Source organism: Rhineura floridana, chromosome 7 (assembly GCF_030035675.1).
Source record: "Rhineura floridana isolate rRhiFlo1 chromosome 7, rRhiFlo1.hap2, whole genome shotgun sequence".
In the NCBI taxonomy this organism is placed as follows: Eukaryota; Metazoa; Chordata; class Lepidosauria; order Squamata; family Rhineuridae; genus Rhineura; species Rhineura floridana.
In genome coordinates this window covers 28545843-28573180 of record NC_084486.1, presented here as the reverse complement: position 1 = coordinate 28573180, position 27338 = coordinate 28545843, and the positions used below count along the sequence as shown (strand labels likewise).

The 27338-nt window shown below is 40.6% G+C and overlaps 1 protein-coding gene across 14 annotated transcripts in view; it reads left to right on the top strand.

The window, feature by feature from the left end:
* Positions 1-27338, top strand: part of ANK3 (ankyrin 3) — a 591855-nt gene that overhangs the window by 249391 nt on the left and 315126 nt on the right. The window contains exon 1 of one of the 14 annotated variants that reach the window (XM_061635085.1): positions 4331-4444. The exons of the other annotated variants lie outside the window; for them this stretch is intronic. Coding sequence (XP_061491069.1) covers positions 4331-4444 — 114 coding nt within the window. Of the gene's footprint in view, positions 1-4330; positions 4445-27338 lie in introns of those variants that run through there. 14 annotated transcript variants of the gene reach the window in all.

Here is a 27338-nt window from a genome sequence, read left to right as displayed (position 1 = left end):
AATGGCTCTTTAAAGCCCTCTTAAAAGCTTGCAATGATGGGGCCAGATGGGCTTCACTTGGAACAGAGTTTTACAAGTGTGGCACCACTACTGAGAAGGCCCTATCCCTTATACCTGTCAACCTGATTGATCTCATAGGTGAGGATGATCTCAAAGTGAGAGCAGGTTGATGTGGATGAAGTTGTTCCTTCAGATAATCTTGTCCCAAACCATTTAGGGCTTTATAGTTCAATACCACAACTTTGAATTAAGCCTGGAAACACACCAGCAATCAGTGCAACAGATGTCATATATATGTCACATGTTTATGTATTATTTTATTTTATTGTACTTAATTTTATTTTATTATATTATATAGTTTACATACAGCTTGGTATGTATTACTTTTTATTATTTTTTAAAACTTCCAGCAACTTTTTAAATTTTATGTTAATTGTATTTTATGAGAGTGGGTATATAGATACTTTTATGAATTGTTGTTGTTAGATGATGATGATAATAATATCCTGCCCTTCCTCCCATTAGGAGGAATATAATATAATATAAACAGTCTCTAAGCAGTTTACAAAAGAGATGTACAAAAGATAACAATAAAATTCAAAACAATCAGTTTAAATTTCACAGAATATAAAGCAAAAACTGAGCAAAGTGGTCTAAAACTTCCCTCACGAGAGTCAGGCAGATCCTGTCTGAACAGAGAAGTTTTCAGTTGCCTGTTCCAAGCTTTCCCAGTCTCCCTGAGATGAGGAGATGGAAGTGAGAGATAGAGTTAAATGTTATCTGCATATTGATGACATTTCAGCCCAAACCCCTGGGTGACTTCCCCCAGCAGTTTCATGTGGATTTTAAATACCATTTCAAGTATAGCATATTTCTAAGCCTCGGGCCAAGGCTGGCCTAAGGCATAGTGGGGTTCAAAGCAAGTGACTGAGGTCCTGTGGTTAATATATACTAATAAATGAAACTTCTGGACAATTTGCCTTCCTATAATGGCACCCAAAACCTGCCCCACTCTGCCTAATGGTTGGACAGACCCTGGTGGTAGTGTTGTGACTGCTACAAGGTTCTCTAAAGCAACTTGACAAACATTGATCCTGTTTTCAAAGTGCACTGAGAAGCATTGGAAAGCTGAAAGTTATTTATAGGGTTATTGCTGTGCTAGCAATAGGATGGTGAATGGGATCTCTTTTTTTTAAGATTCTGGTACCTAGAATATGTCATTCAGTGATTCTCACCTCCAGCCAGGTCAGTGTTGGCTGATGCTAATTTCACCTCCTGTTTACAGGTCAGCTTTGCTTCTCTGTCCTGACTTCCTGCACCTTTTAATTACTTGTGTTGCAGACCTAAGCACCTTTCTTCTCTGCCCCCCACCCTGCCCTTTCCTGGACACTTCCTTGCTGGATTATCTCTTGGGTAACCGTCAGTATATCTCAAAGTGTATTTTTATCCATATGAAATTGTCTTTTGTCTTATGTTGTCCAATGAGGATCAGCTCTGTGTCTCCTCCCTCTGCCTTTGGAGACTAAGCGAGATGTACGTATCCCATGTTGTAGAAGGTCCATTTGACCCCACTTGCACCCAGTCTACTATCCTGGTGTTAAAACATTGGTTTAGGGCTGCTGAGGTGGAGGGTTAGTTTCATCTGCTGTGTCTTCCTTGACTGAGTTTGTTGTTTTGTTCTTTCAGCTCTTTTGTTTATGTTATGACTCTTTTATTATTTATTAGATTTATATCCTGCACCTTCCTCCAAAGGAAGGTGTCCACTGTTTTTTATTAGGGCCATAACTTAGTGGCAGAGCAACTGCCTTGCAAGCAGAAGGTCTCAAGTTCAGTCCCTGGCATCTTCAGGTTAGGCTGGGAGACAGTCCTGCCTGAGAGCCTAGAGAGTCGCTGCCAGTCAGTGTAGACAGTATTGAGCTAGATGGACCAACGGTCTGACTCAGTATAAGTCAGCTTTCCTATATTATATACATCTTTTTTGGTCTGACCCTGGAATCTCCAATGTGGCACCTGTGGGCAACATGGTGCCTGCAGACACCTCTGCTGGTGCTCAGCAAAGCCCCTCCCATTTTTAATTTAGGCATTTTAGGATTTCCTTTTTTTAAAAAAAGTTTTGTGTGTGTGTGTGTGTTGCCTAATTATTTTGCCTGTGTTCTATTTCTTTTGTGTGGTGTAGGTGTTTTGCCTGTGGTTTGGAGAGGTCCTGAGCATCACCAGTGTTTCTTCTGTGAAATTGGTATTTTGTGGTACCCACTACAGTTTCCCAGATTTCCAAATGTGCTTCCAGGTCCTGAAAGTTTGGGAATCCTTTCTATTAGGTAACCAGTCCTGGGTCTGTAATTGTCAGATTGTGCAAGCTCTGCCCACCACAACACACTCAGTTCCAATTCTGGCTCCACCCATGAATTGCCATATGTCATCCTGGCTCCTCCTGCCCTATCTTTTGGACTCACCTTGGAGTAGAGTGGAGGACGCACCTGTATTTTTAAAATCAAACATTGGGAACCATAACTTGTTCTCACAAATAGCCTAAAGAGAAAGGGAAGGTAAAAAAGAAAAGTGAGAGAACAAGACTATGCAGGCCTACTGTGTACTTTTAAGATATTACGAAGGTAACTGTGAGGACCCTCAGGGAATCCAAAAGCCTATGAAAAACTGAGGTTTTGCACCGCTGGGCTTCAGCACCCATCAGTCAACACCAGACGGAGAAAGGCACACAGCTTGCCTGCATTGCGCTGGTAGGGAAGGATAAGAAGTGGGTCAGCACTCTACTTCCTCTGCCAATCAAGATGTGTAAAGGAAAATAATAATCTGGGAAGAAGGTCAAGGAGGAGTGTGCGCCTAGCTTCTGTCTCTGCGATGGGGGGGAGGGGGCAACACACACAAATAATACCTCTTGTAACCCCAAGGGAAATCTCTGTTCCAGTCCTTTGTCACAGACCCTGGGATTCCAGCACGCCTTGGATGGTACACTACACTTAGAGCAAGCGTTGTTCTTCTATCGGGAGATGTGATTGCAATTCCGCTTAAAAAGGCAGCTATTTCTGGTAGACAAGCTGGTCCCTTCCTTGTCTGATTTCTCTTTAGCACTGCTGTGGTAAACAATAATGAGTGGACAATGCTAGTGTCTGTGTGTGCACAGACACAAGCACTCATGCATATCTATGATGTATAGATGTGTACACTGTATATATCTGCAATGTAAGTATAATTCTAGATGTCAATGGATAAGAAAAACGTGGTACAAATTGTCTAGATCTCATTTGAACCTATGCTAGTTGAAAATGCCCCTGCAGGCCTTTTATACTGATGCTATTTTACCTCCCATAATGAATATTCAGAAGCTGCAGTCACTGAGGACTCAGGTGGCAAAAATAGCAAGGTGATTGAAGCAAACCCTGACAAAAATGCCTAAGTCTACATTGCTCAGTGCATGGAAACAGGGTTTGTTTAACAGATTCCTGGCTGTTGTGTGTCCTCTTCCCTCTTTGATTATGTTAAGAAAACTGCCAGGAAATTTCCTATGAATTGGATGCCTGTTTCATACACTAGCATGATCACATTTTTCCCCCTCCCACCTCCAAAGATGTGTTGTAATAAGCATGTGTTTTAAAAAAGAAAGACAACAGTGCTTTCTGTAATCCTTGCAGCAAGATTGAACATTCAGCATAAAGGACACACTGTTAAGATATAGCAATGCATGCATTGTTTGCTACATAATGCAGTCAGGGTCTCCATGGTAAAATGAAGAAAAAAAGATATATATTTTTGTCACTATCAGCAGTTAATCTAAAGTGGGAGCTGCTCCATTTCATTGTGGGTTAAGTGGCTTACCCTGCAAAACTAAGTGTGGAGTATAAATCATGATGGTTGCTTTTTGGGGGTGGATTGCTAAAATACATTTGAGGATTTTTGATGAAGAACACTGATGCAGCAGGGGTTGTTGCTTTGGAATATTTGTAAGAGGAAACCATCATTTCTAGCATACCCCCTTCAGTGGAATCACTTAGACACTTCCAGCTGGTGGCAGGGGATACAACCATAATACAGCTTTCTCTGTCCCAGCTGTCTTTCTCATTACGTTAAATGCATTAGGATGGCTGCGCTGTTTTGTTGAGGTTCAGATACAGAAAGGTACTGGAAGAGATCTGCCAGCGTGAATTTGTGTAGCATCTGCCAGCTTCATCAAGACCTTTGAATTCCGAATGTCTTCCTGGCTCTGGCCAAAGCTTTTCTTCCAGGCATTGCTTATAAGGGCTGGTTAAAGGTGCCTAAGGATATCACCTTATATACCAGGAAGGATTGTTGCAAAGGGTGTTCTTAATGCATTATGGCTCATGCAGCATCACAGCTGAAGAAAAACAGAGATTTAGAACTTAACCCTGAAGAAGAAAATGAGAAAAAGAGGAAACACAGGAAAAGATCCAAGGATCGGAAGAAAAAGGTACCTTTATTTGTAGCAGCAAATTCTTTACATGGATTCCTTTGTTTTACTTTGACATCTAGCACTGCAATGAGAGCAGAGGTCTTGTACGCTTTTAACTTGGTGACTGTGGATAATTGTTAGGACTGTGAAATGTCATTGTGGGCCATAACTTGGGGGGTGGGGCTTTGAAAGACAGATTTTTTTAAAGTCAGATTCTAGACTTATTGCAGTGACAGTGCAGGTGGTGTGCATTGTTTTTCTCAGGCAGATTATCACATTGTCTTGAGATGTGAGCTTGTTTGGTTAACTGCAACAGAAATAAATTTAGAAATGGCAATTTTACAGGTGAAACAAAGAACATCTGCATAGTTTTCATGTGAAGATAAATAGTTGATCTGTAGACTAGTGGTATAAATGTGTGCAAAAATAGCTGTTTTCTTTATGCTGGGACTCTGTCACATGTTTGCCTTTGAAACAATAGATTAATGTGAACAGGAATAATTGAATGTGCTGTTGCAGTGTTTGATTTTTATCTTGAGGGCCTATTTTATTGGGAAATAATCTCTAAATCAACTGTTGTAATCAACTTTATTTTGTTAGGTTAAAAGATTGGCATGAGATCCCAGAGCCTCCCCCCCCCCATTGTGTTGTAATTACCCTGGATGCAGAGGTACTTAGGACAAATTGAGTCCTGGGCATTTGGGTCTTGTGGGTCTTTCTGAATTTTGACTGAAGCCATTTGGCTCCCCCACCCCCATCATAAGATTTAAAATACACTAATGGAGGATGAGAACATAATCTGAAATGAAGATGCTTTATTTGAGAACTGTGTGGGTTTAACCTTAAGCACCAGAAAAGGCCCTGTGGTGGTTTCTTGGGTATTAATACCTGCAATTTTTCTTTAAGGAAAATAAAAGAAGAAGAAGCTCAAATGCCTATAGTCTGAACATAGCAATGAGGTTATGTTGCATTTTAACGTACTTTTGTGATATCCCCTAAGGAACAAATAATCTAATGGGCTCTGAGCATTGATGCATGTGTTTCCTTAAAGGACATATTGTAGATTCCCTCGGTACATATGTGCCTCTGCAACTTAGGTAACAACTTCTCATTTCCTCCGCTTTCCTCCTCTCCACCCCCTTCTCTTTTCACTGCAAAAAGCAGTGTTAAGCATAATGAAAAAGCACTAAGGAGCCTTCTGATACAGTTAAGACCATTGGAAGGCTGTATATAGATGGCTGCAGCATAGTGTACTGCAGCATATAAGCTTATGGGTATTTCTTCCATTTAAAGGGACATGAGCAGGCTTTTTCTTCAGTTATTACTCTTATTTATTTTATGCATAGATGAATTCATGGGTATTAAATACAAGCTTTTTCACTTTGAAAGCAAAGATGAGATTCATGATCCTCACCCCCAAACTTTATTTCATGCTTAACCAATGAAACTAGAGGAATTGTGAACCGCCCAGAGAGCTTTGGCTGTGGGGCGGTATATAAATACAATAAATAAGTAAATAAATAAATTGTGTGTGTGTGTGGGTTTGGAGTCAGCGTTGAAAATCATAGCCTCACAATTAACTTCCTTGCAAGGTAGCTGAGTGTCTCTTTAAGTAGGCTTAAGTTTAACAATAGCAAGTGTGTGTGGTGCCTTTGTGCTCTTTCACGTTATCAAATAAGCAGAATACAGAAGAAGTGGAGGAGGCATGTCAACAGAAATGCTTTATTGTTTATACAGCATGATGTCTTGGAAGGGACATTCCTAGCAACCAGGGTAGGACGTGGCCAACCCCCTGCCCCCCAATTATCATAAATGCCATGGAGTTTCTTTCAGTATTGTGTTATGAGAGAAGGTATTGGACTATATTAATTTTCTCCTGGTACGTACTACAGATAAGGAAATTTATTTAAAGAATAAATAAAAGAGAAAGAGGATATGGGAAATGGAGGTTAACTTTGGTGCATTTGCAGATCCAACCAGGATGCACATTGACTGTAGCAGGAACCATTCTGACCTTCTTTTGTGCAGCATGGAATCCATGTTTTATCTCTCTGTTTGTTAAAGTGGTGGCTTGGTTTCTTTTTAATTAGCATTCCCTCTTTCCCACCATGAATTGTGAGTCACTGTAGATAAGATCCACAAGCAAGCTGTGGAGGATTTTGACCTATCCATGGCCATCTCACATGCTAATGCTCAAGGCTAGCTCTATACCTGAAGCATACTAGAAATATCCTCTGGAAGGCTTCCAGTTATGTTAAAACACTGATGATGGTTAGAATCCCTGGGCAATTGAGGCACAGAGATTCAGCCATGTGATGGTGTCAGTTTGCAGAACTGAACACAGCCTGTTAATAACAGCACCAGACAGACATTATTCACATTATTAGGATTGCAATTTTAGGAAGCAATTTCACACTCCTTGTATTTTAAGGCCTTTGGCTTAGAATACAGTTCCTTCCAGCTATTAAATCAGTTGTGAACAATTCAAATCCCTTGCTATTGACCCCAAGATTCCTTTAAATGATGAAGCGTGTCATTTACAAATAAGGGAATACTTGCAAGGCCTCTCTTTAGCTACCAATTTCATGGTCTGTAGATTATTTTCTGCAAGGTATTATGGGGTTTGTAGTCATCTGTGGAGACACCCCACAAGGTCTCTCTTGCCCCTATGCCACTTTGTTGTCCCTTTCCCAAAGTAAGGCTCTCTTCTTTCTTAGGGAAGCGGCTGGCAGGAGGACAAGGGAAAAGTGGAGGTAAGGAGCCTTACTTTGGGAAAGGCACAACAAAGTGGCATAGGGGCAAGAGAGACCCTGTGGGGTGTCTCCACAGATGACTACAAACCCCATAATCCCTTGCAGAAAATAATCTAGAGAGCATGAAATTGGTAGCTAGGACTTTCAAGTATTCTCTTATTTGTAAATGACATGTTTCACCATTTAAGGGAAGTCTGACATGAGAAGCCTCTGGCCTGTACTCCTGCCCCCCCCTCCCGCCTATTACTGCTCCTCCCCCAAGGTAAGAAGGAAGGGAAATGTGAAACCTGTTTTAATTTAGGCCTTGTCTAAAGGGGGCTGAACCCAATTTGAAATGTGGCCAACATGTTTGAATGCAGGGAGCTTGCATTTTAATCCCCCCCCGCTTCCTATATTCATCCCATCTCTATGTGTGAGCATAATTGAGACAGGCACTCTCTGGAGATATGCTGTATAGCAAGTATGGAAGGGGGTGGGGGGAGTGAGAAAGAGGGCAAGGGGGGCAGTAGCAGTGGGGGAGAGGAAGAGAAGTGGGGGTGGCCCTGGCTCTGGTGTACGTGACTGACAGGAGGGAATGAGGAAAAAAATATTTGGCTTCAGATTAAAGTAATAAGATCCACACAAGCTTGTCTTTTGGCTTTATTTCAAGGCATTGTTGGCCAGTTCAAGACACTGGGATGCCTGTGGGGGGAAATCCAAAAGACTGTTTTCTTTTGACTAATCAGCATAGGATACAATCCTCTAGGACAGCCTTTCCCAAATGTTGGGTCCCCAGATGTTGCTGGACTACAGTTCCCATCATTCCTGACCATTGGCCATGCTGGATAGGGCTGATGGGAGTTGTAGCCCAACATCATCTGGGGACCAAAGGTTGGCAAAAGCTTCACTATAGGAAATTCTCTTCTTTAAATTTCAGTGAAATGAATGGAAACCTCTTCCAGTCATCTCAGTGGGCCTTGCAAAGGAGAATTTCTGGGTGGATTGTGCCCCATGGATCCAATCTGTCTGTATCTAATTCTGCTACACCTCAGTGGTGCTCAAAATCTAGACTGCCTTGGATAGCTGCCACATCTTGCCTTGCCATAGGTCCACCACTGCTAGAAAGAGATAAAAATTATCATTCTTAATATTGATATTTTAGAGGATTTTTTTTTTAAAAATCCATTTTCAAAAATAGCTGTGGAAAATCATTACATAAAAATCTGATCCACAGTGGTAGAACATATGTGAATTAATGGAAAATTTGGTGCCAAAACCAAATTGGGTGGAATTCTAGAACATCCCTAGATGTGAATAGGCAGGAAAGAGCCGTTAACCTTGCGTGCGTGTGCTTCTCCCCCACTGTATTGGCCAGGAGTAGGGAAGAGGGGAGCACACAAACCCAGTGCTTGTTCAGGCTCATTCCAGCTCATGCATATCAGGCTAAGCTATCATTTAGCATCACATGCAAACATAGTTCCTGACTTGACCAGTTTGAATCACTGTCTCCTCACCTCATCTTCCACAACAGGCACCCAATCTTCAGTTTAGACTGCTTTGCCTGTTAATCCACATATGCCAAATTAAACTTGCTTAGATTTGCCATTCTTGGAGGCTAAAAGAGGCCCAGAATTTAAAATATTTCATTTTATTGATATTTCCTTTCATTTATCAATATTTCCTTTCAAAATATCAATATGCCCTTTAAAATCATCAATTTTTAAAATATCAGTATCAATATTTTTGTGAGGGAAAATGGGTTGGTAAAAGCAGCGGCTAGCAGACAAAGAACAAACTCAATACCGGTCTGTTAGGTAGATGGAATGCTTTTGAACTGGCGCCAGCCAATGGATCCCATCCCTTTTCACATCACACTAAACCATATGTTAGTATGACATGTGAACACATGGCCACGTGTCTCTCAGCCTCACTGGTATCTCACAGGGTTTGAATGAGGACCAGTAAGTGAAGAGATGCAAAGCACTATAGGATTGGAAAGCTTTATGTAGAAATGATGATGGTGATAGTGAGTAATAATTAAACAGGTTGACAACTCGGAGTGGCTGAAGAAGTTCTCTTTTCTTCCACCCTAGTATATTCCAAGATGCAGGAGCACATTCTGTCCTCCATTTCATGAGGAATGTGAAGAGCCTAAATATTAAAAAGGGCAAGATGTTACCTTTATACGTTTTTGTTTGAAGACACCTTGAAGGGAAGGTATTATTTGTATGCCTTTCTCTGTGTTGCCCTAGTTTATGCAGTCTGGGCTAAGGAAGCTAAATTTAATTTCCCATATGCCCAACATCTAGAATGGATTTGTTAATTTTGATGCCAATATTCTATTAAAGACAGAAGGGTTTCATGCTGGGAGAGTTAGGGTTGATTATAATTATTGGATTAAAATTTATGTCTAGTTTGCATACACTTGTGCAATTTTGAGCTGGGGTGGGATGTTTTCATTTTTGCACAGACTGGACACCATGAGAATTCTTGCTCAAGTTCTTTTTATGTAGCCATTTTGTGATGTTCTTAAAAGCTATTTGCCCCACTTCTGCTGGAATCAAGGGTCATATTTAATCTGTATTGAAGATTGATTTTTTTAAAAAAATACTTCCATATAGAAAACTAAGAGGTCAGTGAGAATACTATGCTACAACCCCTTGTTGGAATGCCTAGCTTTCAGGAGGTTTTCCTATGTGCTAGACGTGGTACAGACCAGTCACAGGTTAACCACCAAATTCCAAAGCTCAAGTGACTATACATAGACTCTCATATTAATGGAAAGATTTTCTACATGTAATATGCCCATAAATCCCTCGAAACATTAATTTACTGTTAGGCACTGCTAAATGAAGTCTGTTTCTGTTCTTCAACCAAAGACAATAGCTATTCCATTAGTTGTGGTTCCTCCCCCTTTGTTTCATCCATCTTACTCAGGTTTATGAGGATCAGCTTCCCATATTACAGAAATAGCTGGTTCACACACTGCTACAATATACCTGCAATGTTGCCCTTAGGTGAAATAGCCCAAAGGCAAAAGGTAGAACAAACTAAACTCTTGTTTTCAACATTTGAGCCCTCTGTAATTTTGTACTATTAAAAAAAGCTGGCATTTGATATGCTTGATGATGTGCCAAAGTTTTTTGCCTGGCCTCTCTTCCCCATTCACTAACGTTGATGTAGTTACAAGCTTCACATTCTGACATGATCAGGTGGTTTTTAAGTGGAAAAACTGGTATCATATTTACAGACTTGACATGAGGGTAGGTCTTTTACTTATTAAGTGTTTTTGACTTTGATATTATTTGTGGAAATAATAAGTTCAGTAACATTTGGCCACTGTAAGATATATGTATCCCTTCCTTGGTTTGGAATGTTGCTGTTTATACTATTGCCTTGTTTTGTAGATTCTCTTCAGTTTGTTGTGGATGTTGTACTTTTATTAGCTGTGGATATTTCCCAAATTTGGGCAAGGCAGCAAGGCCAGATGTTACAGCACCACAGTGTGAGCAATGTGCTCTGACAAAAGCAAGAGGCCCTGGTCTGAGGCCTTTTGAGCTTTTGCTTCCAGTCCACCGCTCCTAGGCTTTACCCCCTTTCTGAGAACTACAGTCTTTAAAGGGCCAACCCTCTGGCCTGTAGATGGGCACTTCTGCACTCCCTCTCTTTTCATCTGGTGTGCTCCCTCTGCTGTTTATTTATTAAAGACATTTATGTCACTTAAATATTAGCATTTCTAAGTGGGGTACATAAATATAAACCATGCAGAAAATAAAACAATAAAACAATAAAAATGTATCATAACACCAAGCACTACCTTAAAATGCCTGCTGAAACAAGAAAGTCTGAGTCATCATGGGCCTGAAGTCCTGCAAGGGCTGGTGAAGTAGGTTAGGAGGCACTTGGTTCCTTGAGCCCAGGGGGAGGTGCCTGTGAAGGTCCCACTTATGGCTCTTTGGGCTCAGGTACTGTAGGATCTGGTCCAGGGGACTCCTGCTTGCCAGCCTCACATTTAGTGGCCTTCTGATTTTCAGCATCAGGCTCAGAGTCAGGGACCCTTAGCTGGTGATTCAGCAGCCTTACAAGCACCTTGGTTGGGGCTGGACTCTGTGGTCCTTTCCATTGCTGCTGTTCTCAGCTGAATCATATTTCTGCGCTATGTTCCGCTTAATTATTTACCAATTCTCTCTTAAAGTGTCACTCTTCTATTAATAAAGCCTCTATCCTAGCTGTTTCTCATGGATGGTCTTCTTTTGCTGTAGTGAAAACATTCATTACTTCTTCTGATTTGTAACCCCTGGAGCTTTTTCATATATATATTTTATTGTTACTCTTTCTTTATGTACCTTGGGGCTATGGAGCTAATGGGTGCTTTCTTATTTTTATACACTGTTGTCAGCCTTGGTCACTCTCTCCTTGTGCTTTCATGTCTTTTGAATTTAATTCAAGATATTTTTTTCTGTCAATTTCCTCTTTGTCACAATTGTTGAACAACCCCTGGGTGTCCTTTTTTCTGAATCTTGAGACCTGCATTTTTCTTATTTTTATAACCTCTTTCACTTATAATTTGAGGTCCGTTTAATATTCACTTTCACCAGGCTCTGATCCGTTTACTCCAGGGGAAGTCAACATGGTGCCCATTTGATGTTGTGGGCCACAACTCCCATGATTTCCCCTCAGCACGGCCAATTATCGGAGACAATGGGAGTTGTCATCCAAAACATATGGAGGGTACTACATTGGTGATCTCTACTCTACTTGGTTGTTTATCTTCTCTTCGTAGTTCTTTAGTCTTTGTTCCTATCAGTCCTTTGACCTATTTTCCTGGACATGCTCTTGATCACATTTATTACACCTTCTCATTGTCTGTTGGATCTCACAGCTAACCTTTGTTGATCTTTTTTTTTCATCCGGTTTACTTTCCATATTCCTATCCGCCTTATACGACAATTTCTTTTAATGATTAAGTCAATTAATATGTATTCTGTTTAATCTCATATTACTAATGTGTCTTCTTCCCCTGATTCTTCATGCATTATTCTTTTCCTTTGCTATCTTTGCTGCTACTCATATTTCTCAGTCCTGTAGTCTTTTTAGATCTTATTAATTTCACATTTATGTTCCTCACTTTTTCCATCTTCTGCTCAGCAATTATTTCTCTTTGTACTTACTCATCATCCTCAGTGCCTCCCCTCCTCTTTAATCATCTCTCCACCTGTCATCTTTTCCATGCCCTTCCTCTTTCTCCTCAGGTTCTTGGTCAGTTCTTTGTAATAACATTTCTATTTTTCATGCTTTTCTTTCTCCTCTAATCATTCTCATGGTAATTTTAGCCTTTCCCCCCCACATATTCCTTATCTCTTGATTATATTCTTTGTGTTTCTGTTCTGCACTAACTGCTTCTATGCTAGATATTTTATTTTTTTTAAATCCAAATATCTTGTTAATTCATTTCTTCTTTTTTCTGTTGTTTATGTTAGTCTCTAACTTTCTTCTGGTACTTATCCTTTTTTTCAACTAAAAGAAAGTTATTGTTTCTCTCATCATCTCTTGATCTTACTTCCTTCTCTAATTATTGCCCTAATTCTCTTTTACTTTTCAGTCTGCAAGTACTCAAATGTCCTGTTCTGCTACTTCTTAGTTAGCTTATTGTCAATGTGGGTGTTTTTTGTCACTCCTCTGAATCGGCACTTACATTTTGAATTATCTCTTACTTAAATCATGTGGCCAATTTTCTGTACTTCCTCTCCATTATTTATCTCCAGCTTTTGACATGACTTCTACTCTTTTTTCTGTGTGACACTCCACGGGGGTTTTGTGGACAAATCCTTTCTTGGTTTCTGAGTGCTCTTTTTCTTTTATGTGTAATATTTACCATATCTAAATTCTAAAAATCACATTTTATTTTCCTTTTTGTCTCCTTCTGTTGCAACTACATGAGACTATATCCAGTGCTGCCCTTCTGTTCATGAAAGATCCTTTAATCCATCTGAGGCATCTATGAACAGAAGAGGAAGGAGTTTTTCACAGATTTCCCCTTTCTGCTACCATGCCACCTCTCATGCTGTTCTAGAGGATAACCCAACTCTGTGGAGCAAATGGGTGTGTAGGGGACTACAGATGGAATAGGGAGCCAGCAATGTCCTTCAAGCCTCTGCTGGATCAAAGAGCTACCAAGGAGTGGAAGGGCAGTACTGCATACAAGTCATGGGTTTATTCTTTAATTCTTTTCCAGCTTGACTATGTAGTTCTCCAACATACTGGAGTGTTACTGCAAAGTTGCTGTAGCTTCTACAGTGCTGAGGTAACTGTGGAAGCAGCTAAGAAGTATGCTGGTGTGCAAACATTTGAATTTGTTACATTTATATCCCTCCCCTCCTCCAGGTCCTATATCTGGGATAATCCCATTTTATCCTCATAACAATTTATGAGGTAGGGTAGGGAGACACATAGCTGGCCTGGTGAGCTTCCTGACTGAGTGGAAATTTGATCCCCAGGTCTCACCTGCCCAGTAACACCCATTAGATTTCATTGGTGTATTTTTCAACATGGGACTAACCCAAATATGACCACAGTGGCTAATTGTTTTGGAGGAGGACATGAGAAGTGGGTAATTTCTGCTGTTCTTATGGAAAAGATGCAACTGAATTAGCACTTTGCTTCCTTGGCTCCTTTTGGAGAAAAGACAAAGCTGTCTACATCCTTCTGTCAACACTGGAAGATGGCAAAGCCAGGACTGTCTACCACATCAAGCAGAAACTGCTCTCATTGCCTTATGGTTTGAGGCAGACGCTTCATGCTTCCTAAGCCTAATTACATAGGAGAATTGTTTATATGCCCTGATACCTTCTGTGTTAAGATATTTGTGTCTCTTCAGAAATGGATTAGGGGTGGAGAGTTTGGGAGGTAGGGACAATCTCATGTTTGTATTATTTATTTCATTTTCTTCTGATTTCTTTACCAATGACTGGTTCTCAGTCCTTGGCATATTTCTTTAAATTGCTATCTGTTTTCAAAGTTGGAAAAATGCAGATCCAAATGTTAAATAAACATTTCCAGAACTAAGCCAATACCTCCCTTTGACAAAATAGCTCTCATTCATGTCATTTGTTTTAACAATAGAGAGCAGGGGTGGTAGTGCTAGTGGAGGGAGGGGTGCAAAAAACAACAGTGGAGAGCAGGGTCACACTAGCAAGCCTTACCCTGTCCTCCAGAACATCTAGCCTATATTTCTTTAATTGATATTTTAAATGTGAATTTATTAAGAAAAGAAACAAATGGGGGGGGGGAGTGGGTAAAGTTACGCAATCACACATGTTTGGCTAAGTAACAGAATTGCTTGACAGCAAATGAAACTATTTCTGGTAATGGCTATTCAGCTTGCAAGCTTCTGTGAGAATAGGATGCTGGACTAGATGGGCCTTTGAGGTGATCCAGCAGGGCCCTTCTTGTGTTCTTACATTCTTCTGTACTTAGCAATTATTGTCTTTGAGTTAGATTTGATTGCTCTCAGTCATATCATCACATTGCCAAAACAAGTCAGTTTTGTGATAATGCTACAATTATTAGGAAGAAGGTGATCTATTATTCAAAGAAAACAGGGTTTTGAAGCTGTGGTACAGCAGCAAAATTGTATGAAACAGATGCATTTTGGGGGTCTTCCAGGAAACTTTTCAGCTCTATCCCAAAATACTTTTTTGTTATGAAAATATTTACTGGATAATATTTGACTCAGCTCTACAAATGGGAGAATGACAGTGACTTGTCACCTAAGTGAGTTCATGGCTGAGTTGAGATTTGAACCTTAGACTTCTCAGCTCACAGTTCATACTCTTAGCCACTATGCTATATCAGCTCTTTTTGAAGCAGCTTTAATGGCTTCTTATATTCAGGCATGACTAACACTGAGAATGACATATGGCAGTCAATGTCATCCTGTCACCATCTTCTATCTAATGAAAGTCACTCCCATCGAAATGCATTGACTCACTTTGTTGAGGCTTCCATTATACAATGTAGTGTTTCATACTATTGACCTTCCAGTTGACCAACACTTTTCGATAACCAGACAACTAGTCCTTTCAACAATATGCCCCATTCATTCCACCCACACAAATTTAATGTTAAGTTTTTTGACAGGCCCCAGAGTCCCTCAGGGGACACCCCGCAAAAAAAGAGCTGCACCGTGTGATGATGTACCACTTTCTATGATTGCCACCTACTAAGGTCAAATTGCAGAAATGGTATGTCAGTATGTTGCAATTTGGCCACTGAGCCTTGATTGTTGTCTGCCCTTCATAGTGGGTTGGCTGTAATAAAGCTCTTTCATAAAAAGTTTAGGAATGTTTTATTCAGAGATGTTCATTGTAGTTTTATGCTTACATATGCAACTGTCATTGGGTTGTGTTTAACAGTGTAGCTCTGCTGATGGTAAGGCTTCCATTAGCTGAACAAGGAGGGAGACAATCTTTGATGATTTCCACTCCCCTCCCCCAAGCACCTCACCCCCTAAGTTTGTTGTGGAGTTTTTCCCAACTCTTTTCAAAAGCTTTCAAGTTTGACGTTTCTTGTTTCTACAGTAACCTATGAATTCATTGTTGTGAATGAATCAAGACCTGTTTAGGCCAATCTGCATTCTGGAACTCATGATCCATATTGAATATAGGAAAGTTGAAACATAATGGGCGTGGGGGTGGGAGAGAAAGTCGTATTCCACCTTTATTGTAAATTTGTTTATTTATTTATTCTATTTCTATGTTGCCTTTTGACCAAAAGGCCCTCAAGGCGGCTCACAAAAAAAATAAACACAAATACAAAATACACATCAAAAAAGAATACAGTGCACAAAAATTTAAATAACAAAATATTAACATTGTTAAAAATACAAGGTTCTCTACAGGCCTAAAGATAATCTGTCCCAAAATGTAGTACTGCCACTTCAAGAATTTTAGTCCTCAAACATTGAGCAGCTGTTGCAAAGGATTTGCTCACCAACATCATTGGATTCTTCCCCGAAATCTTCGTCCATAGACTTGAAGTAGAACATGTAGCTGGACCGGTTGAGGATCACCTTGAAGTCGCCCAGCATCGCCCACTCAGCCGGGATGGGCAGCTTCATCAGGTACGGTGTCTCCTGGTCGTCCAGGTGGTAGATGACCTTGGTCTCCGCCGCTGCCATGGCCGCCGCCGCTCCCCGCAGAGGACTCCTCGGGGAAAAGGCTGCAGGCATATGTTCTCTATCCCAGTTAGAGGAAATAGGGGTCAAGCCTAACCCTGCAAAACAGTGATTTCACTTGTAAGTTTCGTACAGTACCCAGAGGTCTCTTTTCGAAACAACCACTATTGACATACAGTATTTATTGCATTACCCTCTGCCTTTATAATGGACATGCAGGTGGCAATAGCAGCAAATATTAAATTAAGATTCTACTTCATGAAGTATATATAGTTTGTTTTCACAGAAAGGCCAATTGCAGACCTCAATTGTTAGTTAGCTCTTTGAAGAAACTTGGTTGCCAGGAAGCTAAATGTAGCTTTATTTTAAAAAAACAAAACAAAAACAATTGTGTAGCATCTTAACGGCTAGTAATTATGGCATGAGACTTAAAATTATGGCAATTATTTATTATGGCAAATTATTTACTATTTTCATAGACCAGAGTCCAGTTCCTCAGATGCAAACCCTTTGTTGTGTATACAATAAAATTTCTGAAAGTCAAGCTAATTTGGAATAAATATACTAAATGCAATGTAAAAGACAGGCACTTTGCTTTGTACACTTTTTCAAACTAAGCAAATCAAATCTCTTCAAAAAGAATTTATGAATGTACTGAATACTTTACTGTCCAAGGTTTCACTGTTGTGATTTAATCTGAAACAACCAGGACTTTGAAGCTGTGAAAATAAAAATTTGGATAACTAAAGATTGCTGTTCCTCTCTTGGTAGATTACAAGATTAAACAGTGGTTGAGAGAAGAGATTTGTTATGTCAGTGGGATTGCAATCAAGGTGTGTAGGATAGTCCTCCACAGGAACAAATGCATTTTTCTACTGAATTCTGGAATATTCATTACTGTTCATTTTTGTTATCTTACTTTAAAAATGTTGAATTGCATGAAACTACGACTCAGTACTTTATATTTCCCACTGTTAGTACTTGTGCTTCAAAAAGGATGGATACTCTGATGATGATGATGATCCATCCTTTAGCAGAAGATCCCAGGGCGGGTCACAATAACATACAATACAATATTTAAAATAGTTTAAAATAAATTATATTTACAACTGGAGAGGTGGATATCCTAAAAATATATATCTCAAGTGTCAGAGGCTAGGGTGGTGTGTCTTCAGCATATGGCACAACCTGTGCAATGAAGGTGTCAGATGCACTTCTGTGGGGAGGGAATTCCACAATTTAGGGGCTGCCACAGAGAACGACCTCTCTGGTCCACCACCACCTGAACTTCTGGAGTGGTGAAAATACCAGGTGGGCCTGTTCTGCAGATTGCAAGACCTGTTTGGGTCTGTAGGGAAGGAGGCAGCATTTCATATTTTTGGGGCCTAAGTTATTTAGGGCAGGGATGGGGAATCTTTTGGCTCCATGGGCCAGATCCTTATCAGGATCACTTAAGGTCACTTGCAACATGCATTGGTGCTTTACTCCCAACAAACAGAACCACAAGACATAGTTGATTCCCATGGTAAAGATGAGATTCTTTGGGGGATGGGAGGTGTTTGGAGAAGTAGCATTGACTGCAGCTGTGACCTCAGGGACCCCTTCTGAACTATGGTAAGACACTTTTAGGTGTTCAGTATTTGTAGAACTGTAGTGCTTAAGTGCTCACTGTTTGTTTGCAAGGAAGAATGATGGGGATCTCAGAGGCTCTGCTCGTGTGACTTCATAGGCAACCCACCAGGTTTAGGTCCCACTAGCCTCCGGTGATGCTTCAGTTTGCCTAATGAAGCTGCTGACCCTGGTTATAAGGAATCTGTGATCTTCGTAATATGTGTGCATAACAGTACGAAGTATCTGAATTATAGCTATATATATTTACAGGATACACAGGTACATATGGTTTTAGAGGAGTTGCTTCAAATACATTCTCCCTGATGCACACAGACTGTTTGCAAAAATGTTGGGTTTTTTTTTTTAAATGCAGATGTCCAGTATCTGAATGGCATGTGTTTGACTTGGCAACAGTGAAGTGAACAATATTTCACAGTAATTTTCTACAATTCAAGTTGATGACCTGTGCCTCCTGTTCTACTTGAAGCTATATTGGAGAGATTCCGCTAATCTCCTCTCTTCTGGAGGTCCAATTAGGAATAATGATTGAGCAGATACAATAAATTCAGCTTGAAAGGTCACATGCACAGTCTACCTTGGGTCAAAAACCCAAGAGAGGCTATGTCTAAACAAGCTTTTCTGTAAAAGATTTTCAGATGGTACACTCTGCTTCAAACAGTTGTCAGATTGCAAAAAGGTACTTACTTTCTTCCTATGCCTCAGCACCTTTAAGTGTATAAGTGGCTAATCAAAGCAGATGATGCATTTAGAAAAAAATGTATGTGAAAGGATGTGAGGATAAGTAGATCTGAAAGCAACTCCCCCCCCCAAAAAGGGTCCATTGATCAAAGAGCATCATTTTCAGTAACACTAGTTTTAGTCGATGAGTTTCAGAAGCTAATTTTGGTTTTTACATGAAAACAAACAGCCATATCAAATTCAGTGCTAGAGATACAGATACTGTGTTAGGATTTTTGGGTGTATCTAGTTGCACAAATTCATAAAATACAAACATTACTTATTGTTTTGCCAGAATTTATGCAGGATCATGAGGTTCATAAATCTATTCCTGATCTTAAGTTGAATTAAACAGAAAAATAAAAATGTACCTGCAAATATACATGAAGGGCAATAATTAAGTCGCAGAAGAGTTAATAAATTTATATGGATATAAATAGAAAATATGAAGAGGAAGCATTCATAAACTTCGATGGGTGGGGGAGGGAAGAATACTAAGAAGAATTAGACATTCCTAGCTCTACATTATATGCTGAAGCGTTTGCAAAGTTTTAAGGGCTGGGTCTACACATAGCCACCAAGACTGCCTTTTCTTTCCACCATATTAGCAGTATCAATGTGTAAATGGCTCACTGTGTAGATGGTTACTATTCAGGATGTGTTAAAAAATGAACCCTGATAAATAATGTGGATTTTATCCAAACTCTCTTGGCTTCTCATTAAATTTATCTGGTTTTTATTCCATTGGAAGAACCTATAAATTAGCTTTGAGTTTGTATTCAGATTTTGCCTAACATAAAAACGTAGGAACATATGAAATTTTGTTGAAGAAATGTTGCTAGTCTAATCAAAATGTGTTTGGATTCCCTTGAAATCCCTCAGGATTTTTGCCTGAGAAGGAATGCCAAATTCATTTTGTGTTTCATTTTTGTGGCAACTCTTCTTTGCATGTCACTGACAGGTTTTCCTGGTGGATGGTGGTGGTGTGGAAACTGACCACATGATGGAGCAATCCACATTGCAAGTCAGGACAGGTGTCCTGTTACTGTATAATGATGGTGATGTGTAGACCAGCCTTTTCTTTGTGATTTTACCTTAACAGTTAAAACTGATTTATACTAGAATAATATCCAGTGCTGGTAATATAATCTCTTTTATGGTAGTAATAAGAGAGAATATATTAAATCAGCGATGGGGAACTTTCAGACCATGGGCTTAGCTAAGCCTGCCAGGCTCCTCCATTTGACCTGCCAGGCCATTTTGGGCAAACCACTTCCACCACCTGCTAATCATCTGATGTTGCATGACATTGGTTGTGGGGCAGTTAAAGCAATTGAAGATCTCTTAATTTAAAGGTAAGCCAACAGGGCTAAGGTTGGAGGTAACTCCTGTGTCCTGCTCTTTGATTGGAAAAGGGCAGCATTTCTCCCCATCCCACTTCAGCACTGGGATGGATGTGGATGGAAAGTCTTCCTTTTATTTTTAAGGAGCTGGCAGAGGGTTTATCTCTGACCTTAATGTTCTGGTGCTTTGTGCTAAGATGGGGAGATAAAATCCCTCTGCCTGCTCTTATAGAGATCCGCTCTGAAGAGCAGGCAGAGGGATTTTTCCAACCACCCTTAACCCAGCATTGGAGTGAAGAGGGCTGGAAACGCTGACTCTGTGAATGTGTGTGCATCTGCTTGTATGTCTGATGTGTATGAATGTATGTATGTATATGTGATTGCATGGATTTGTTTGTGTGTGAGATAGGGAGAGAGTGCTGGGTGCCTGAGTGTCTGGTGTGTTGGGGGGGGATAGAGGACATGTATTTTTGTTTTGTTTTTGTCTGCTCACTTTTGCCGCACCTACTTCTGCTATGCTCACAATTGGAATGCAGCCCTTGGATCTGGCCCTCAGGTTGAAATTAGTTAGACATGAAATATTAGACGTCAGTTTCCAATTATTCATGATTAGAAATTGAAGAAATCTACATCTAATTCCATTATTGTATCATTACCATTTAGAAGTAATATAACAGTTCAATAATATAGATTTATTAGGAAATTTCTGTTTCTGGGAATCTGCACAAGCACACAGATGTAAGGATTTGATAAATGTCAACCAAATTATCTTGTATGATTATGTTTGAAATTCCATTTTTCAGCATTTAGATGGTAAACTAAAATTGTCCAAAAATCCAATTGATTTCCAAGAGATTTTTAGAAGTATTGGGAAAAAGGCTTCACTGTTAGAAATGTAAACTGTTTTTAAATGTTCAGTATCTAGAGGATGAAGGTAAAAATAAATGGTTATGGGATCTGAAATAGGTATTGCCCCAAACATCTCCTTGAAACATGAGCAGAGTCACAGTTTTTCATAGTACTGTATATAACAGAAGAAGAAGAGGGGGAGGGCAAGAATGAGGAGAAATAATTTCTGAGTTATGTATTGATGGCATTTGTCAGTGTCATGTCTAAAGGACAGATATGTCGCTGGTCACACTTTGGACCTTGTTTTCTGTGTTGGATGGGATGATGGTGATCTTGGTGTGGAGGAACTTGCTATAGTTCCATTGTCATGGATAGATCACTACCTGGTTGGGTTTAGACTCACTGGGACTCAGAACCTCTGCAGGGGTGGGGGACCAATTAGGATGGTCCGCCCCAGGAGGCTGATGGATCCGGATGGTTTTCTGATGGCTCTTGGGGATTTTCCTGTCACCGCGGCAGGTGATTCTGTCGAAGCGGAGCTGTTTCGAGTGGTCAGGGGTCTTTTAAACTCTGGCCCCCAGGAGGGTAATATAGACCACTCAACAGCCCGCTGTCAAGAATTTGCACAGCACTTTGCAGATAAAGTCGCTCAGATTCGCTCCGACTTGGACGCTAAAATTGATACAGTCTCAGGGGATGTAACTTTGGCTCCTGCTTGTCCAATAATAACGGATTTCCTTTCAATTTGTACAGCCCGAGGATGTGGACAAGATCCTTGGAGAGGCGAGAGCCACCACATGTCTGCTGGATCCTTCCCCTTCCTGGCTCATCAAAAGTGCCAGAGGGGGACTGGCCAAGTGGGTGAGGGGAGTAGTTAATGCCTCTTTACAACAAGGCAGAATTCCATCGTGCCTAAAAGAGGCAGTTGTACGGCCTTTGTTGAAAAAGCCCTCCCTGGATCCCTCCATAATGGGAAATTATCGGCCAGTCTCCAACATTCCATTTTTGGGCAAGGTAATAGAGCGTGCGGTGGCCTCCCAGCTCCAGAGATTCTTGGATGAAATGGATTATCTGGATCCATTTCAGTCTTGTTTCAGGCCTGGTTACGGGACAGAGACAGCTTTGGTCGCCTTGGTGGATGACCTTCGCAGAGAGCTGGACAGGGGGAGTGTGTCCCTGTTAGTTCTACTGGACCTCTCAATGGCTTTCGATACCATCGACCATGGTATCCTTCTGGACCGCCTTACTGGGATGGGACTTGGGGGCACTGTGTTATGATGGCTCCATTCCTTTCTGGAGGGACGAACTCAGAAGGTGGTGCTGGGGGACTCCTGTTCGACTCCTTGGCCGTTGACCTATGGGGTTCCTCAGGGTTCAGTTTTGTCCCCCATGTTATTTAACATCTATATGAAACCACTGGGAGAGGTCCGGGGGTTTGGGGTTCGGTGCCATTAGTATGCGGATGACACCCAACTCTATTTCTCCTTTCCACCTAAAGCCAAGGAAGCTGTCCTGGTCCTGAACCAGTGCCTGGCATCAGTGATGGACTGGATGAAGGCAAACAAATTGAAACTAAATCCAGACAAGACAGAGGTGCTTCTGGTCAGTCGAAGGGCAGATCAGGGAATAGGGATTCAGCCTGTGCTGGATGGGGTTACACTCCCCTTGAAGACACAGGTTCACAGTTTGGTTGTGCTCCTGGACTCAGCTCTGAACTTGGAGGCCCAGGTCTCGGCCGTGGCCAGGAGTGCCTTTGCCCATTTAAGACTAGTGTGCCAGCTGTGCCCGTTCCTGGAAATGCCTGATTTGACTATGGTGATGCATGCCTTAGTTACATCCTGTTTAGACTACTGTAACGTGCTCTACGTGGGGCTGCCTTTGAAGACTGTTCAGAAACTTAAACTGGTACAAAGAGCTGCAGCCAGAGTATTAACAGGGACTGGTTACATGGACCATACAACTCCCCTGTTACAACAGCTCCACTGGCTGCCAGTTTGTTTCCGGTCACAATTCAAAGTGCTGGTTTTGACCTTTAAAGCCTTATACAGCCCAGGTCCAGGCTATTTATCAGACCGTATCTCCCTATACGAGCCTGCCCGGGCCCTGAGGTCTTCAGGAGAGGCCCTTCTCTCAGTCCCAACACCCTCGCAAGTGCGATTGGTGGGGACGTGAGATAGGGCCTTCTCGGTGGCTGCTCCTAGGTTCTGGAACTCCCTTCCTAGGGAGGCACGAATGGCCCCCTCCTTGCCATCCTTCCGTCAGCAAATAAAGACTTTTTTTATTCTGACAGGCTTTTGGGATAGAAGGTGTTTAGGATTGGGCTTTATAAGGCTTGTTTTATTGTTTTATATTATTATTTGTATTATTTTAAATTGTTTTTAGATGTTTAAGTGCCTTTTAAGGTTTTAAGGTTGTGCATAGTTTAATTGTATTTTAGTTGTATGTTTTTCTATGTTTTTAACTACATGTAGTTCTATTTGTAAGCCGCCCTGAGTTCCAGTTTGGAAAAAGGGCGGGGTAAAAATAAAGTTTCAATCGATCAATCGATCAATATGGACTTGTGCAAACCTGTTGCTGGAATTGTCAGGAGGCAGGCTTTTTGCACATGTGAAGGAAGTACTGCATGATAAAGAACTACTTGGAGGACATTGTGAGGTTTATTCATGAAATGAACTATTCTTGTCTTATTGGATTAATTGGGTTGAATCCAATGCTGCCATTCCGCCTGCACAATAGAAGTCCTGCTCTCCTCTCCCTGCAGCCCTCCATGCAGCCTCAAAATCTGCTCCAGAGGGTTGGGGGACCTTCTGGGACAGATTTTGGGGACATGCAGATAGAGAAGAGAAAGTGAATTTGAAGTGAACTGGGGGATGATCTAGGTTACTGAGTTGTATATTAATTTGAGAAATAAAAAATAAGGTTACTTTATCTAAGAGATGATTGGGGTAATTGAAAGGTAATTGAAATATATGGATCTATTGGAAAATAAATTGTGGGTAAATGAACAAAAGAGGAACTGATTTGGAGTCATCTAGGCTGGACTGCAAATAAACTGAATATTTTAGCTGGGGTTATTTGGGTGGGAAATTAGTTGGATTTTGTTCTGTGACATTCAGATTCTAAATTTGCATCTGGATGCACAATTTAAGATATGCAAATCATATGTAATTTTTTTGTCTCTTGGCTTATGCCCCAATTCTTTTAAGTACCTAGCAACACCTGTGCAAGGTAGTATCTGAGCCAAAAACACGCCTTCCAGAAGTCCAGCTGCTAGCATTTGTAGTCCAGGAATGTATATCTTTGCTCTAATTGGCTGAGCTGGGCTATTGTGTTATTGGGGACTTTGGGAGAAATGCCTCATGGTGAAAGTACATGTTTAATATTGGACTGCAGGTTCCTTATTTTTATGTCTGTTGTTGCTTCTCGTTGGGCCTTTTTTCTCTTTCTGATCTTAATTTAAAGTGCTGCATTTACAGAACCTATGTGTGGTATGTATACCTGTGACTGGTTACCTGTGGTTGGAAATAAACACTTGTGAGTAACAACAGCTAGGACCCATGCATCTGGCACTAAGGATAGGATTTCCAGATAGAACTGAGCTTGTAGTTACTTACAGTATCAGGTAGTAGATTATAGAACTATTCAATCATGTGAATTAAGGCTCTCATGATCCCCTGCTGTTTCTAATGAACAACCTGTTGTTGATGTCCCAGAGTGCAGGACACAGAATAATGGGCTCACGTTGCAGGAAGCCAGATTTCAACTGAACATCAGGAAAAACTTCCTAATGTTAGAGCCATACGACAATGGGCCCAATGACCTAGAGAGATAGTGGGCTCTCCGACACTGGAGGCATTCAAGGTGCAGCTGGACAGCCATCTGTTGGGAATGCTTTGATTTGGATTCCTGCATTGAGCAGGGGGTTGGACTTGATGGTCTTATAGGCCCCTTCCAACTCTACTATTCTATGATTCTATAATTCTGTGTTAGCACAGTAAACATTTCATTTATCTTGCTCAGTTGCTTTTCAATTGCATGGCTATGGGAGATGATTTTGCACTGGCAGAATGTAGTCTTAAAAGATAACCTACTGGTTGATGAGGAGGAATTAAAAGTTGCTTGATTTCAGCTTTGACATAACTATTCTATCCAAGGAATTACAATTTAGCTTTGGTTCTTTATTTTTCCCCTCCTTCACTCAGAGTAGTCAAATATATCCTCCTTAATCCCTTCAGTTTTAAATTACACATTTTCTGCCTTGTTATGAGACATACAAATAATACTGTTTGAAGTAACCTAATTTTCTTGTTGGTGCCCACAATGTGAAACCATAGGTTTCATATTACTCTAATCTTCATTGCTTGCTTGCATTTCAAAGGTCTATATTCTATAAAGCATGGGCCAATACGGTGCCCTTCTGATATTTTGGACCACAACTCCCATCAGCCCCAACTAGTATGGCTAATGGACAGGGATTATGAGCGTTGTAGTCCTGGAGGGTACCATGTTGGCTACCCTGGGCCCAGTCTTTAGGGCAGTGTTGGGGAATCTCCAACTTGTGGGTCTAAGTAGGTCTGCTAGGCCTCAGCGGTTGATCCGCTAGGCTGTTTAGGGCAAACCATGCTTGCTTTCCTGGGCATGATGTCATATATGACTTCAGGTGGGGGAAATTCAAGCTGTGGCTTTAAATTTCAAGCTGCGGCAAAAAGAATGAAGATTCAGGCGCACCATTGAAAAGTCATCGCAAATCTTGGTATGATAGCTCTCAGCAGCATCGTATAGATGTTGAACAGCATAGGGAATAAGATAGATATTTGTTGGACTTCACTGCATAAATGCTGTGATGGTTGCTTCCAAAGTAGTTGTCTAGAAGCAGCCCTGCAGGTAGGAGCGGAACCACTGTAAAACTGTTATAGGTTAGCAACATCAGGAGGGCCATAGGTTCCCAACTGCTGCTCCACAACTTCTAGAGCTAAACCACACATATGGGAGATATATACTTCCAACTTTTATTTTTGCCTTTAAAGCACTTGCCGGGGAGGGGAGATAGTTTGTTGTATGTTTTAGACGTTTCACCTATACCATTTTCCGAATCTAATCTCCCCTGAAGCTTCTATTAACCCCACAAATGGAACAATTACAGGTGCCTGCATAATACTTGCATTTAATCAAAATAATGCTTTTATTAAATTATTGTATTTGACTATTACACCACCCTTTTGTGTATAAGAGAGTTCACAAGGTGGATCATAAAAATGATAAAGCAGCTTGATGGATGCATCAGGAATTAAGTACAGATATCCTGGTACCCTCTCATCCAGCACAGGCCAACCCTTCTAGCTTGAGATTCTGTTATGCATGGTGAGATCAGCATGTTTGGAGCCCACTGAAATTAGTTTGAAATGAATGAGATTAGGGGACTTAACAGTACTTCTTCTTGTAAACAGCCCTTTTACCCTGGAAAAAAGGGTGTAAGAGTCTTAAACAGGTAAGTGTTGGCTGTATTGTGGGCTGCTAATTAAATTTAAGAATTTTAGTAATTTCTTACATTTTATTGTTATTTTATGTTTGGAGTGTATGTATCTCTTCATGTTAAGACTGCCATATTAAGCACATTTATTAGAAAACTAATCCCATTGAACTGAATGGAATTTATTTCTGAACAAATATCCTTTTGACGATCACCATGTAAAGTACAGACAACACCATCACACACCAATCTGACTCCCTATGATACCTAAAACTATTGATGAGTTAAGCAAGAGTTGCAGGTTTTGGTTCATAATGTATTCAGCAGCTTAAGTATGAGCCCATATGTGCCTGCTCTAGTTTGTCTTGTATGCTGCTATGTAAACTGAATCATATCACACTTGCAATATATTTACAGATGAAAGAGTGTCAAACTTATAACCCCATTTCCTTAAATAAATTCTTATGCGGAATTGTCATCCCTCATGCTTAAATACTTCTTCAGTATGCAGCAGCAATTCAGTATTCACTATGCACATGGAGCAGTTATACTTTCTGAATCTCCATGTGCACCAGTATTCAAGTGTATGAGAGAAATCCATGAGTGAAAAGGACAGCACAATCTGTTTTGGTTTCCAAAGAATCTCTATAGCTGCAAAAGTAAAATTTGCCATGGTGTTGCCATTTTTATTCCCCCACCGGCTTAAAAATGAATAAGGCAATATTCTGTTGCAGTAATAATATTTATTATTTATAAAGCATTTCAGTGGCTAGGCACTGTAAAGTAATTAATGTACAAGACCACACATGGATGATAAAATGTGATTGTGCTTGAGCATCAGAAATGCCCCAAAGTCTCATAGCACTAGCATTTTCTTTCTCTAATGATCGAATGTGCCATGTTGATAAACTCTGCGAAAATTCTTAAAGTAAGACCTAAAATAGCTGAAACACCATTAAAAATCATGGTTAACTCCCCCCTTTCTTTTCCTTTC